The sequence below is a fragment of the Channa argus genome, chromosome 9 (genome assembly GCF_033026475.1).
Source record: "Channa argus isolate prfri chromosome 9, Channa argus male v1.0, whole genome shotgun sequence".
NCBI classification, from domain to species: Eukaryota; Metazoa; Chordata; class Actinopteri; order Anabantiformes; family Channidae; genus Channa; species Channa argus.
Window position 1 is genome coordinate 13,603,848 of NC_090205.1, and position 13,444 is coordinate 13,617,291.

Genomic DNA, 13,444 nt, shown 5'->3' on the forward strand with positions numbered 1-13,444 from the left:
ATTTGTTCTTTAGTGTCATTTATGTAGTAATGTCTTTTCTGCATAGTAAGATAGTTGTTGTAGGATTAGCGATAATTGTAACAGTTAAAGTCTTTTTCAGTAATGTCTTGTCATCCTGTGTGTTAATTGTTTTTATAAGCTTTGTGTTTGTGTATGTCTGGGATGTACATACTATAGCTCTGACTCCTGTAGCTTGCTTTGCATCTCTGACATGCTCACCGGCCATCCACCTCACCCTTCTCTTCCAGATCCACTTCCTTATGATTCTCTCAGCAAACTGGGCCTACCTTAAGGATGCCAGTCAAATGCATGCCTACCAAGACATCAAAATGAAGGAAGAGCGGGAGCTGCAGGACATCGCCTCACGCTCAAAGGAATGCCTCAATTCCTACACATAAGGACATTGCCCCTTACACTCACAGTCCACACAAATCTGCACCCAAACTCAGACACTGTGGCCCCTTTGGACCAAGACAACACTCAAATAAAATAACTTCCACCCTGATGCTGTGCAGTGCTAACCAGGCTCCTAACACACTAATGCATCTGTGTTGCTTCGCACTAACTCACCAAGAAGTGTTTTGGAATTGCTGCGCAAATTTTACTCTTGTGGATTTTTTTGTGGGAGGGGTTTGGAGTTCTGATATTCATGTAGTCCTTGACTGTCTGCTTTCATAATTCTTTTACTACACAACAATTAACAGTCTTGCAGTCTGCAGATGTATAATGTTTTTATAACTATTTTTTATAAATTCCTCTGCAGATTTATACATAAAAGATGAAACACTCCAAACTGACTGTGTGTCACACTACTGGCACAAGGGTATTGCAAAGATGTCTGTCTTCACAATAAGGAAACAACAAACATACAATATGCACCATTCTCTTACAAAAGAGCTCATGTGCTCTCTAAAAGCTAGAGTCCTTGCATATTAATCTGCATTATCCCAATTAATGATACCTTTAGAGTTGATAACTGGTTCCAGAACATAATTGTTACCATAAAGCTACTTTCATGGCCTATATTAACACTACCTCAGGTGTGCACTGCAGCCTATAGAAGATTTTAAGTCAAACAAACACTTTGTAAAACTGATTTGATAATCCCATAACTGTTAAAAAAAAAAAAAATGGCTCAAACACAGTGTGTCAAGATAGATAAGCTGCAATGTCATCACACACACACACACACATCAGATACTCCCCCATGTCATAGTATTAATTTCTTATGCATAAATCCATTAGAACAACTTACTTGCTGAAGGTGGACTGCTGACAGCTCACAGGGATTTAGACAAAAAAGATGAAAGCACCTCGAGAGCTTATTGTATGTTAAATCTCATCAAAACTGACATAATTTTTAAACTTTAAAAACAGTGACATTCAGTATATACCACGTGTATTGGTACTATAAAAAACCCATATATAAAAGATGGGTTTAAAGAACTTATGGTGTGAACTGTAAATGTATTACAAGTCAGTATTTAGTTTTTATTACTGAAAACAAAAACCACTGAATCTTTTATTTACTTCCCAATAATTGCATCTTTTTTTATGTGCAATTGTCATATGCTGACATAATTACTCATGTAATCTTTTATTGCTATTAGCTGAGTTACAGGGATAACTGTTTCTTTGTTGCATTAAGACAACTTATAATACAGTGACACATGATGTAAAGTTAAATACTGACATCACTAGTAGGCAGTGTTTGCCCATTTCCTCTTTTCTAACTGAATATGAATTAATCCATTTTATGTAGCTTTTAGTTCGGTGTTTTTTTAAGGTTATTTTAGTCATTTCAAAGGTATGATCTTCGTGTGATGCTGAAAGTGTATTTTAACTGACATAAGCTTCCTTGTGAGTTACTGATGCTCTGATTCCAACTTTCAAACAATTAGTCAAAACACCAGTTAATAAAATTGTACTTTGATTAAGATGGTAAATGTATCCAAAGTGAGAATGGCATGTTTATGCAGGATTAATATCCACAGATGCACAGTGGCTGGTATAAAAGATGACTGATGTACATTAAGATAATGAACATCAAAATGTCATCTTTGTATGTTGCCTTTTCCTGTTGAAATAAACCAAAAATGAATAAAGGGTAGCTATCAATCACCATGAGGAATACAATCCAGCATCCCATCAAAACTGGCCTGTTGACCATTTTTACAAAAATAAAGAAATCTTAAAAAAAAAAAATAAAAAAAGTTGTGGTGTGTTCTTTATTTGCTTGAGAGTGTGTCAAGAAAATAAAACAAATGTATGTCAGCATTCATTCATTCAAATTTTGTAGGAAAAAGGTTTGAAAAATACATTAAATGGAAAAATATTAAAATACAAAACAGGCTTGAGATGCTTGCATAATTCAGGAATTTATAATAGGACTCTGGTACAAGCTCACCAGAAATGATCATCTTCCTCCTTGTGTGAATATATTGCAATGCTGGAGTGAAAACAAAAACAAACAAAAATGAAGTTAGTATACAGCTCAAAACTAACAATAGACTTTCTTAAAACTCATCCCCACAAAAGCACAATTTCAGGACAAGTAAAGATTAAAAGATGTGAAGGCTATGATGATGAAAATAATGTTTTGGGGAAAAGATTATGTAGGTTTCTTTTATTAAAAACTTTCTTGCTCTAATTAAGAAAAAAATATGTTTTATTCACAAGCAATAATTCTAATCATATGTTCATTTTAGTCAACTCACCTGTCTTTATCCTCAAACAAACTCTTAGCCTCTGGACTTGTAAGTCCTCCCTCTTCTTTTTCAAGTATCTGGGAAATAAAAATATCAGAAAAACAAATGAACATACATGGCAGCTGCAAACAGTCAAAAGTTGCTAACAAATGTGCATGCAGCTCACCTGTGATTGCTGTGTTTCCCTAGCTTCCAGAATCATTTTCATGTATTTCTCCAGTGGATTTTTATTTTTAGATTCTTCATCATCTGCAGCTTCTTCGCTCTGCTCTTCATCTCCTCCCTTCTTAATCCCGGTTTCTTCTTCCTTCTTCTGTCCTGGTTGTTCCGTTTCTTCTAAAAGCTGGTCGGACACATATTGTCAATTTTCATTTTGTTAACAGACATAAATATGAATAGATCTGAAGAACATGGTCACGATGATACCATCTCTTGTTCCATCCTTTTAAGTTCTTGCAGCTCCCTTTCTCTGGCTTCCTCTAGCTCCCTTTGCCTATGTTCTTGTCTCTCTTTTCTCTCTCTTTCCCACATTTGTTCCTCATCCTCCTCATCTTCATTCACAGCAGTTTCACCTAATGTTGCTGGAAAACAAAAATATAGATTGACATGAAATGAGAGTCAGCTGCAATTTAGGGGTAAAGTGTCTAACTTTATGTTTTCACTCTAAACTGTCTACAGTATAAGGCAGACAAGGTATAAGAAACGAATGAGTCTGATTGTAATCAGTAGATTTAAGACTTCTCTGTACCTCACAGTCAGAGGTCACCAATCTTGTCATTTGGAGTCAACCAAGATTGTATTGTAATAGGGGACTCACCCGCCTGGCCCTGCAAGTCTATCGGGTCTTCTGGGAGGTCTTGTGGGTGGGGGGCAGCGGGTCTCTCAGGGGCCTCCTCAGAGAGAGGGATGGCAGTGTCCAGGAGAAGCTCTGGAATGTGACCGGGCTCTGAAGGGAGACATGCACAAAGAGATCTTTTATGCTCCATTATAATGCAACAGGGCCAGAGGAACAGCACAGAATACATAATCAGCTGCCCTTCATCTTCACCATTGTGCAAAACCACTGAAAGGACTTCACACACTCATTAAAAAGCAGCCATTCTAATAGCAGAAACCACCATATTGGACATACTCAATTTTTTCAATGAGATTTTGTGAGTAGATGAGTTATTGATATTCAAAACTGGAAAAAATTACTAACATAAATGCATCTCTAAGAAAACACATAGCAAATAAAATGGTACTACTAAGCAGTATATAAGGCACAGCTGGTCATCCCGGGATTCTCTGAAAGCTTGTCAGTTTAGGACAGAACAAGAAAGCATCACAAGCGCTGACTGCTTTCATAAGAAAATGGCACTTCCAAGATGAATAGTAAGTCTTTGCCATCTCCGCTCTGTGTTTTACAGTCAAACATCAAGCAACAAAACTGAAAAAGTAAAGTAATTTTCCTTCGATGAGCTACAGCACTTGTATGCCAAAAGCAATCACATGATATTATATTTAAAGACAAAACTAAAAAAGTATAAGATGGGTCTCAGGTCAGTCAACTACAGCAAAACACAATGAATACATGATTTTATTGACGATGATGATTTAATAAGGATGATGATTATGACAACAGTTGAAAATCTTTTCAAATAATAAACAAACAAAAACCAAATGCTATTCCCCATTACCTGACATAATTCCAGTGAGATCTTCAAGGTTTATCTTCTCAGGCTGTGGGGAAGACTCTGAGCTGGAGAACACCTGCTGTATCTTTGGCGGGCTGAAGAAATCAAGACAAAGAGGAGACCATTGATATTCAACATCTCCATGTTAAAGTCTATACAATGTTACACTGTCCTTGCCAAAGCTTTGCCAGATGGTACCTGCACTGGTCTCGCGTTGTGCTCTTGAGCTGAGGGCTGCGTGGTGAGCTGAGCTCGGAGGAAAAGTCACCTGAGGTTGCCACCTCCTCGCTGGGGACGTGAGGAGGAAACACAACTGCTTCTATCAGGAGAAAAGACATTATATTAGAGAATGTCATATCAGGACTGACTGACTGCTGTAAACGTTTACACCATTCAGTACACTTTTCAATAAAATATACGGTTTGTTAAATGTGCAGTAAATCTATTTTACTTATATTTCTTAACTGAGTGTACCTAATGCTTCTAAAGTGTTTTAAAACATAAACATTATCATGTAATTACCTTTTTCAACCTCTCTTTGAAGCTTTATCTTGGGGGAAGAGTGTGATGTGGATGATAGACGTATGGGTGGAGTAGAGCTTTCACTCTGAGAGGTTCCATCCGTCAATAAATGGAGATTCCGGTCAGTGAGAACTTTGCTCTTGGGTTGGTCATGATTTTCTGAGAAGGTCACTCCTGGCTGTGCAGGTGGTACAGTGTTTCTGGTGTCATAGGATGCAGAGTAGGGAAGTTGGGTAATTTTGGGTGGGATTTTTGTTTTGTAGGGTGAATGGATGTGTGAATGGCGAGGGTCTTGTTTTATTTGGGGAGTGTGAGGGTGATGGGAATGATGTGCTTGATGTGGGGAAAGAGGACTTCCAGGTAGCGTGTTCGAAATAGTGGAGCGCACTGCCCTCTGTTGGTAGTTCCTGTAGGCTTCCTCCAAGGTCTCTGCTTCCTTCTGCAGCTCCTGGATGCGAGCTTTTGCTTCAGCCACCACCTCCATGTCAGAGTCTGGAGAGTCATTCCAAGGCAACTTGCGTCCTCGCAAGGCCCCGCATGTTTCTGAAACACCATCATAACCCACCCTGGTCCTCAGTAGAGCTCTGTCCACATAGATGTCAGGGGGAACCAGCTTGTCAGCACTGAGCTCCAACACTGAGCGATCAACAAGGGATGGTTTGGGGTTACGCAGAACTTCATTTTCAAGAGCTGCCATTATCACATGGATCACAGGTTAGACAGGAATGAAGAAAGAGATGGAAAGCAAACAAGAGGACAGTTGAGAACTGCAAAACACCAACTATCTGAAACAAAGCATTTGGGGAAAAAGGCTTATTACAATAGATACTTAAAACTCCAGTTGGCACTACCACAACATGGCTTTTTTTATTGTTTTTTTTTTTCTTAGATTTCTCTTATACTAATTGAAACACAAAGGAAGTTTGTTTGAAGTCTTGAAAAAGACATTTAAGATTTAATGGACAACAGAACATGAAAAGACATGGTGCAAGAAAGAAAGCCAGTCTATGAAACTAAGTTGCAATATAATACAAATCACACAAGACAAGCAAATACATATTTCCCATCACATACTACCTTGTTGGGTTTGGCAAAGCTGCATCTTTATGTCCTCAACATGGTTAGTCATCCATTGCGACTTCTCCTCACATTCTATCAGCTGAGCTTTGAGCTGAGCACATTGCTCCACCTAGAGAAAACAGCAGTGCACAGACTCACATTAGAGTTAACATTTACACAAACAAGTTTAAGGCAATGAAAATACATGTTTAAGGACAAACCCAGTTACACAAAAAATTCTCTAGGGTGAGACAAAACTGCATTACAAAAAGCTGACCAAACAGTTTCCCATGCTCGGTGAGAGGCTGTGATGTCACTGACCTCACTCTGGAGCTGTGCCTGCAGCACCTGTTTCTGGTTTTCAAATTCTTCCTCATCCAGTCGGCGAGCGCTTTGCAATCTCCGAAGCTCCATCTGCAAGGCCAGATGCTCTTTGGAAGGTTTGCCCAAATCTGAAAGACATGCTATCACTGTCAATAAGGTAATCTAAAGGAACAGTCCACTGTCTAATGCACCATCAACTTCAGTGGGAAAACTCATATAGGGGTAATTCTGACATAAAAATGACTTTTGAATTGCTACAGTTTTTTCATTTTGACTGTATGAATCTGAACAGCATGACAGCACATGTGGCTTAGCACAATGTTTCTGCCTTGTGTTAGTAATAGGAAGACAAGCCCACTGCCTCCCCCAACCCATCCTCAACCAAGAAGAAAACTGTATCAGGTAAAATTTTGGTTGGTTGCCATAGCTAAACTGAACCCTCTGGTTCTGCTCCCTGTTACTTCATTTCTCATCCCTCTTGTTCCCACGGTTCTTTTTCAGTTGTCTGCAGAATCTAGAAACACAGCACAGAGGCCCCACACTGGCAGACAAGACACATTTAAAAAGACTTAGCAGAGCCAGATACAGTAGGAAAGACTTGCATTAATGCTTCACAGGAGAGTTCATGTCCCACAGCTCACAATGCGCCCAGACAGGAAGTGGATTTATCACAAGCATGAAATAAAAAAAACTATTAAAAATCAGTACTTCTGACTATTTTTCCATGTTTTACATCAGGTATACAATCTTGCAGATATAAGCTTCTGATTCTAATATTCTGCCATGGATAAACTGGGCACGTCAACTGCAGCATGCCAAGACTCTTGGGGTGTATTTAGGAATAGCAGCCTCTCACCTGCATGGAGAAACCGGTTCTCCTCTTGGGCCTCCTCCAGCTGTTTCTTCAGCAGTCGCAGCTGTCCCTGAACCTCTGCTTTCTCCCTTTTCAAACTGGGATAGTCGCTCATGTTCTCCAGTCTCTCTCTTAACAGCTCCTTCTGCTGAGTTAGAAGAGAAATCTGCTGCTGTGCTGTATCTACCTCATTCTGGAAAACATGAGAAGAAAAAAAACTGTCAAAATAAAGCTACAAAATAATGACATTTCATACCATAAAAAAACACCCCCCCCCCACCCCAAAAAAAGGGATTTATTTCAGTTTTCCCCACCATCACCGCTATTCTTTTTTTCCACAACACAGGTGAATTATTATTTAGTAGGACTTAAATATTACGCCTAGTGCCCGTTCAAGTGGGTGAAGCTAACACTGTTAGATGACTGGGATTGTGTTGTTTACCTGCAGTCGTCTCAGTTCTGAACACGCTCTATTGTGCTGCTCTAGTTTGGTATTAATAGCAGCAGACTCTTTTTGGATCCGAGCAGTTTCCACTGAGAAATAAACAAAGAATGCAAATGTGATGGAAGATAGCAGCAAACTGGTCATCAACAGTGCATTTATTTTAATACTCACCTTTGTTTCTGTTCTCATTCTCTGTTAATTTTTCTGTTCTCTTGATGAATTCCTCTTTCAACTCAAGCTGATAGCTAATTTTAAAAAGACAAAATATCAAATTAAATAATAAATGTAAAACATCTTGGAAATTAGAAGTCTTTTTTCTTTCGATATTATACATTGATGAATTAAACAAATCAGCTTTGATCAAAGCCATGTGCCATTTAATAGAAAAGTGCAATGGAGAAAAAAAAAATACACAAACATTTACTTAAATGTTTGCTTGCACATATAAGGACTTAAATGTTGTGTAAAGCATGTGTGTATAAAACAACTCTTAGAAATTTTATTTACCAATAATATTTTGAGATTCACTGGCAGTATAACAGCTGAACAAACTTACATTGTACACGTATAGTATTTTTACTTTAATCTCCTTGGGTTACATAATGACTATGTCTCTAAAAATAAAGTACACAGACTAAACATGAGAACTAACATGAACTACACAGATGGATAGAAGATATCAAAATGTCTGCAATCTGAGCCACAAACACTGAACAAATGACACATACCTGGAAAGTTCGTTTTTTAGCCTCTGGTCATATGTGTCCTCCATAGTCTTCACAGCCAATTCTCTCCTCCTCAGGAGCTCTTCAGCAGTCTTGACCTTCTCTTCCTGAATATGACAAGTCCTGTCATCATACAAACAAAGCCAAGTTATCTGTGGACCAGTGGTCTCAATGTGAGATGGTAGCAGCAATTGAATAAACCTAAATATATGTAACATGAGGAATAGTAAAACCATGGTTACTTTTCAAAATCCTCTATTCTTTTCCTCAGTTCACTTTCTCTGTTACGCAGTGTTTCAATTTCTTTCAGCACTGATTGTCTCTCCATGTATACATTTCTCTCTTCAATCTATATAGAAAAAAAAAGAAGAGAAAAACAAATAACAGTATTAATTAGACGGAATTTGATTTTAACAATTGGGAATTACACTGATGGCCTTGCACCTTCCATAATTTGACTTTTACAGCAACTACACTTGGTAACATCAATTAAGAAAGGATCTACCTCTTGTTGCTTTTGTAAACGGTCGATGGCATTTTTTTCCCGGTCGATCAATGCCTTTGTCTTTATTTCATAAGTCTTCTCCAGCTCTTTCTTCAGCTTATCAAATTCTTTATGAAACTTTTCTTTTTCTTCCATCCTCACCTTAGCAATTTCAAATTCTTTAAATTGTTGCATCTTAAGAAACAAGACACAGAGTTTAGGCCATTTCACCAGCAGATAAACAGTTAGTGATTGCATATTAGTCATTCTAACACAGCATTAATATCTTCTGAATTGCTATTTATTAGGAACATAAGTATGCAGCCTAATAACAAACACACCTTTGTATTCATTTCTGCTTGCATCTGGATTTCAATCTCTTTTCTATAAGTAGCTACTTTGGATTGAAGCGAAGACCACTTGTCTCCAGCGTGGCAGAAATTCTCATATTCCTTATCAATAACTTTCATTTTTTCAACTGACCAGGATAGAAAGAAAGAAAATATTTTAAGTTCTGCAGTGAAAGGCATGTATGTATGTATGAAGGTCAATTTAAAACATCAAGTCACCATACCAAGAGACTCTCCATAACTTCCTATGCTGGTTGTCTGAGTGTCAGCATCATGGCACAAAACTTGAGTATAATGGTGCGTTAGCTGTGACAAAAAGCTGATCAGGAAACCTACCAGACAAGGAAAAAAAATGTCAACGACAAGACTTAAGGGCAGAAACATCTTTTTCCTAATAATAAAACTGCACATACCTTTATCATTGTTCTCTTTATTTGAAGACTGTAAAAAAACAAAACAAATAAAATATTGATATGATTTGGAATGCAGATCTCTTATTTCCAATCTTTTCACTAACACAATATATGGTACATGTTTTAAAAAAATTATTTACCAGGGATTTGTAGAGGGCAGATTGTGGACTGACTTTAAGGAGCTGAAGGAGGTCTTCCTTTGTGAAAACCTGACAAAACGGATCAGACACTAAAATCTTAATCCGGATTTTTATTTACATTTTGGGATATGGTAAATGGTAAATCGAATGAATGCACCAGTCATGCTCACCTTGTCTTTGCTTAGACCACTTTCAGGGTAGAACACAGAAAGGCTGTACTCATACCCCGATGTGCTCAGATGATCAGCCACCACGCTGTTGCAAGCTGTGACCAAAAGACTTGGAGATTTCACGGACACTGGCCTAGGAATTGGTTCTCCTCCAGACAGAGGTGGGCTCTTTAACTCCTGAATGAGTTGATTCCGCAGCTGTGTCTGAACCAGATCAGAAGAGAGAACTCAACAAATCGTCTAGAAGGATGAAGAGCTTGGGAACCAAATACCAGTGGCAGCGTTATTTGTAAGTCTTACTTTGAGCGTGTCAAGCACTCCTTTATTTTTAAATGTTTGATATAGTCTTTTCCTCAGCTCGTCTGGGGTTAACGTGTCTTCCTTGGCCGAGGACATAACTTCTGTGAGTGTATGCAAGTCCTGGTGGAAGAGAAAGAAAACACTATAGCAAGTTTAGCTTAAAATGATACACAGCGAATTGACGTTACAGAAACCCTGAATTCAATATTAAAGTTTTCCTACCGTGTGTTATCGGCCTGAATAACAAACCTGATTTTACAGACGTAATAAAAAAAAAATAACAATTAAAAATCACTAGTTACTAAGCTAACGACCAGGGAGGAGGAGACGCTTCCAAGGTGGTGTACATGTAACATTTAAATCCGTCAACGGAATTGTTGTTCCGGTGTTTCAAATTTACCCGTGACCACGTTAGCTGGTGACGGACTTCCGGGTGCGGTAGTGGTTGCTCGTAGTTACGGCAGCTGTTGAAACCAGGAAGACAACACGTTAGCCTTCTTCATCCATGCCAGTTTGTCTGTTGATCATTACATTACCAAAATACTTGTATGTTATCTTTGTTTTGAGACTTGTTTTGTTTGGGTAAACGTCACAATCAACACCCGGATGCAGTTTGTACCATGCATGTAAATACGGAAGCTGAGGGGATCTGCTTGTGAATTCCCTCGCTAATATGTTTAGTAAATTCAATCTATACGTTTCTCGTTTGCCTTTGGCCCTTTGTTTGAGTAAACGTGTCCCGCATGAATGTATTCTGTTGGCCTTTAATGCAAAGCCTAATGTGTGTGTGTGTGTGTGTTAGCACTACACTGACATGAAGTGACCGTATAAGCAGCTACTTTCATTTTTAAGACAATTCCACACGGACTCGGATGTCACAAACTGACGTGACTGCGGTAGAATAAGAGAAACAACTGGCTGAGCGAGATGTCCATGGACGCTGATAGTACAGCGGGTTCGTTTCTTACTCTCAGTTCATCTTCTCAGTAAGACAAACGATGTCGAATATTGTGGGATTCTTCGTTGTATTATATTATGTCCAATGTCCGGATGCCGTAACTACGAGCAACTACCGCATTCGGAGGACTGTCACCATCTAACGTGGTCACGAGCAAATTTTAAACACCTGGCAGGCATACGCTTGTGACACAAAACAAAAGTGTACATTTTATTTGTAATATTCATTTGTTTCTCATATATTTAGTTTAATAAAGATTTAGATTTATCTAAAATAAAAAATGATATCGCTAAAAATGTTTATGATTATTAGCGGATACATACGGTTTTCTACTTGAGTAGTCGTCATCTTTTTGCGACGGCTCTTGTTACTCTCCAGGAAGTAAAATTAAGAGGTATACATGAAATTCTATTACCGTGAAAAGCTTCCCGTGTTCCACATACGTTTTATGGGTATTTTATTTTTTGTCGTATAATACTCTAGGTTCACAAGAATCATTTAAACCTTAGCGACACCCGCGTCGCCGCAAATGTTAGCTTGTTAGCTTTTGGGTTAACAGTCATTTAGATGAGGGATATTGATTGTTTAACATATTTCGCTTGGTTTCATTGATTTTAGGGCAGTTTGGCTTTGCTAAGAGGAAGGCAAAACGATGTCTGGAAGCTTTTATTTTGTCATGGTTGGTCATCATGACAATCCAGTGTTTGAAATGGAGTTCTTGCCAGCTGGAAAGTCTGAGTCAAAGGTAATTTGGCTGAACCTGTAACATTAACATTAATTCCAGCACATTATTTCTCGCTAAGTATCAATGTTCAACAAACTTTGTATACATTAGCCTACTCAGAGTTTACAGCATAACTGTCAGGATGCATAAAGCACATGTCCATAATAATCTGTGTTGACTCTTAAGTGGCACAAGACCTTTAAAGTTTATAGGAAATTATAATGTCTGCTAATTTATCGCCTTATTTGATACAATGTGTTTTCTTGAGCACAGGACGACCATCGTCACTTGAACCAGTTCATTGCACATGCAGCCCTGGATTTGGTGGATGAAAATATGTGGCTGTCCAACAACATGTACTTGAAAACTGTAGACAAGTTCAACGAGTGGTTTGTTTCTGCCTTTGTCACTGCAGGACATATCCTTTTTCAGTTACATACATAGTTTCTTTCTTCACTGATTTTGTTAACAACATTCTTTACATTGTTACATAATGTCCATAGTGATTTGTTAATGGTGGTACTCCCAATCATCAAAACAGTGTATACATGGCTTGTATAGTAATGTTTCATAAACTCATTTCTGAGATGTACATTTGTAATTTGGATAATGTAATGCAACAATGCACAATAACTGAGAAAGCTGGCTGAGAATTATTGAACACTTTAATTGGTCAATTAATTTGTTATGGATCTAGCCAGTATTGTCCAAGTCCAGCTTTATACAGATACAGATGCTTTTCCATGAAAACTAAGTATCTCATCAGTTTGGATCAGTTTGCACTAAAACAAACAAATTAAAATATCCCAATAGGCTCTTAGAAATTATAGGAATATATGAAACAATGATAAGTTGCCACCATAGGGACATGTTAGTTTGCAGTGTGATGTGAATTGTTTTTATAAATCAGGCAAATTGTTGTCTGATTTTGCATAGTCACTTTGGAGGAATTTACTGCTTTATTTTTTTTAATTATCATACATATAAGATTCATCATGCTACACGATGTGCGACAAGAAGATGGAATTAAAAACTTTTTTAATGATGTATATGATTTATACATTAAGGTAAGGTTTTTTTTCTTCCATACAATACTTTGCAAGGAGTAACACTAAAGCTTTTGATTATCATTTTAATATAATCGTTTTTTTCTTCCAGTTTGCAATGAACCCCTTCTATGAAATCAATGCACCAATCCGCTCGACTGCTTTTGAAAGGAAAGTCCAGTTTCTTGGAAAGAAACATCTCCTGAGTTAATCTGTTTACTGATACTTGTTTTATGTCTGTTTGTCTTTTCCCATTTCACAAATGTAAAATATATCCAACATCAATGTGGAATTTATATAAAGCACATTCTTGTAAGAACAAGTTTTTAATGTTTGGCTCCTGTATGTTATTATTAAAACTTTTAGGCTCAAAAAGGGGACCAATAGTACAAAACATTTAGGGTAACGCTTAAAATGATAACATATGTATACTTAAATAGGTACTTCTGTTTACCATTTACGTTCATTGCAGTGTGTAGAAAGCACAGTAATTAAGCTTAATTTCAAAGCTTGGGATAAAAACAAAATAAATTCAGAATATAAAACA

The 13,444-nt window shown here is 37.7% G+C and overlaps 3 protein-coding genes across 7 annotated transcripts in view; 2 read left to right on the forward strand and 1 right to left on the reverse strand.

The window, feature by feature from the left end:
- The window catches only part of gpm6bb (glycoprotein M6Bb), a 26,042-nt gene extending 23,829 nt beyond the window's left edge, over positions 1-2,213 (forward strand). For both annotated transcript variants that reach the window (XM_067516359.1, XM_067516358.1), the window contains exon 7: positions 249-2,213. In XM_067516359.1, coding sequence (XP_067372460.1) covers positions 249-398 — 150 coding nt within the window. In that variant the 3' untranslated portion in view covers positions 399-2,213. The remainder of the gene's footprint in view (positions 1-248) is intronic.
- Positions 2,198-10,735, reverse strand: ofd1 (OFD1 centriole and centriolar satellite protein). Its single transcript, XM_067516351.1, has 23 exons — positions 10,392-10,735; positions 10,170-10,289; positions 9,870-10,073; positions 9,700-9,768; positions 9,560-9,587; positions 9,371-9,478; positions 9,138-9,274; positions 8,818-8,991; positions 8,555-8,661; positions 8,316-8,435; positions 7,759-7,832; positions 7,585-7,676; positions 7,146-7,335; positions 6,287-6,417; positions 5,984-6,095; positions 4,907-5,596; positions 4,583-4,703; positions 4,388-4,479; positions 3,526-3,654; positions 3,135-3,289; positions 2,875-3,051; positions 2,718-2,785; positions 2,198-2,449 (listed from the first exon to the last, which is right to left on the reverse strand). Exons 2-23 carry the CDS (start codon positions 10,263-10,265, stop codon positions 2,404-2,406), a joined length of 3,120 nt encoding a protein of 1,039 aa, XP_067372452.1. The 5' UTR covers positions 10,266-10,289; positions 10,392-10,735; the 3' UTR covers positions 2,198-2,403.
- On the forward strand, positions 10,692-13,442 carry trappc2 (trafficking protein particle complex subunit 2). Of its 4 annotated transcripts, none has more exons than XM_067516366.1 (5): positions 10,692-10,715; positions 11,746-11,872; positions 12,125-12,267; positions 12,831-12,918; positions 13,010-13,442. In XM_067516366.1, the coding sequence occupies exons 2-5, from the start codon at positions 11,780-11,782 to the stop codon at positions 13,106-13,108; spliced, it is 423 nt and encodes a 140-aa protein (XP_067372467.1). In that variant the 5' UTR covers positions 10,692-10,715; positions 11,746-11,779; the 3' UTR covers positions 13,109-13,442. The 4 variants fall into 4 exon arrangements, with proteins under 4 accessions (XP_067372467.1, XP_067372466.1, XP_067372463.1 ...); XM_067516365.1 differs by lacking the exon at positions 10,692-10,715 and adding an exon at positions 10,987-11,124; XM_067516362.1 differs by lacking the exon at positions 10,692-10,715 and adding an exon at positions 11,366-11,521.
- The last annotated feature ends 2 nt before the right edge of the window (positions 13,443-13,444 follow it).

Excerpts from the sequence above, each read along its gene's own strand:
- ofd1 (XM_067516351.1), bottom strand. The coding sequence starts at position 10,265 with ATGTCCTCGGCCAAGGAAGACACGTTAACCCCAGACGAGCTGAGGAAA. Across the intron at positions 8,992-9,137 it reads AAGCAGAAATGAATACAAAG|ATGCAACAATTTAAAGAATT; the intron begins GTGTGTTTGTTA and ends TTGTTTCTTAAG. Across the intron at positions 4,704-4,906 it reads TCAAAGAGAGGTTGAAAAAG|AAGCAGTTGTGTTTCCTCCT; the intron begins GTAATTACATGA and ends TTCTCCTGATAG.
- trappc2 (XM_067516366.1), top strand. The coding sequence starts at position 11,780 with ATGTCTGGAAGCTTTTATTTTGTCATGGTTGGTCATCATGACAATCCA. Across the intron at positions 11,873-12,124 it reads CTGGAAAGTCTGAGTCAAAG|GACGACCATCGTCACTTGAA; the intron begins GTAATTTGGCTG and ends TCTTGAGCACAG. Across the intron at positions 12,268-12,830 it reads TCTGCCTTTGTCACTGCAGG|ACATATAAGATTCATCATGC; the intron begins ACATATCCTTTT and ends TTTAATTATCAT.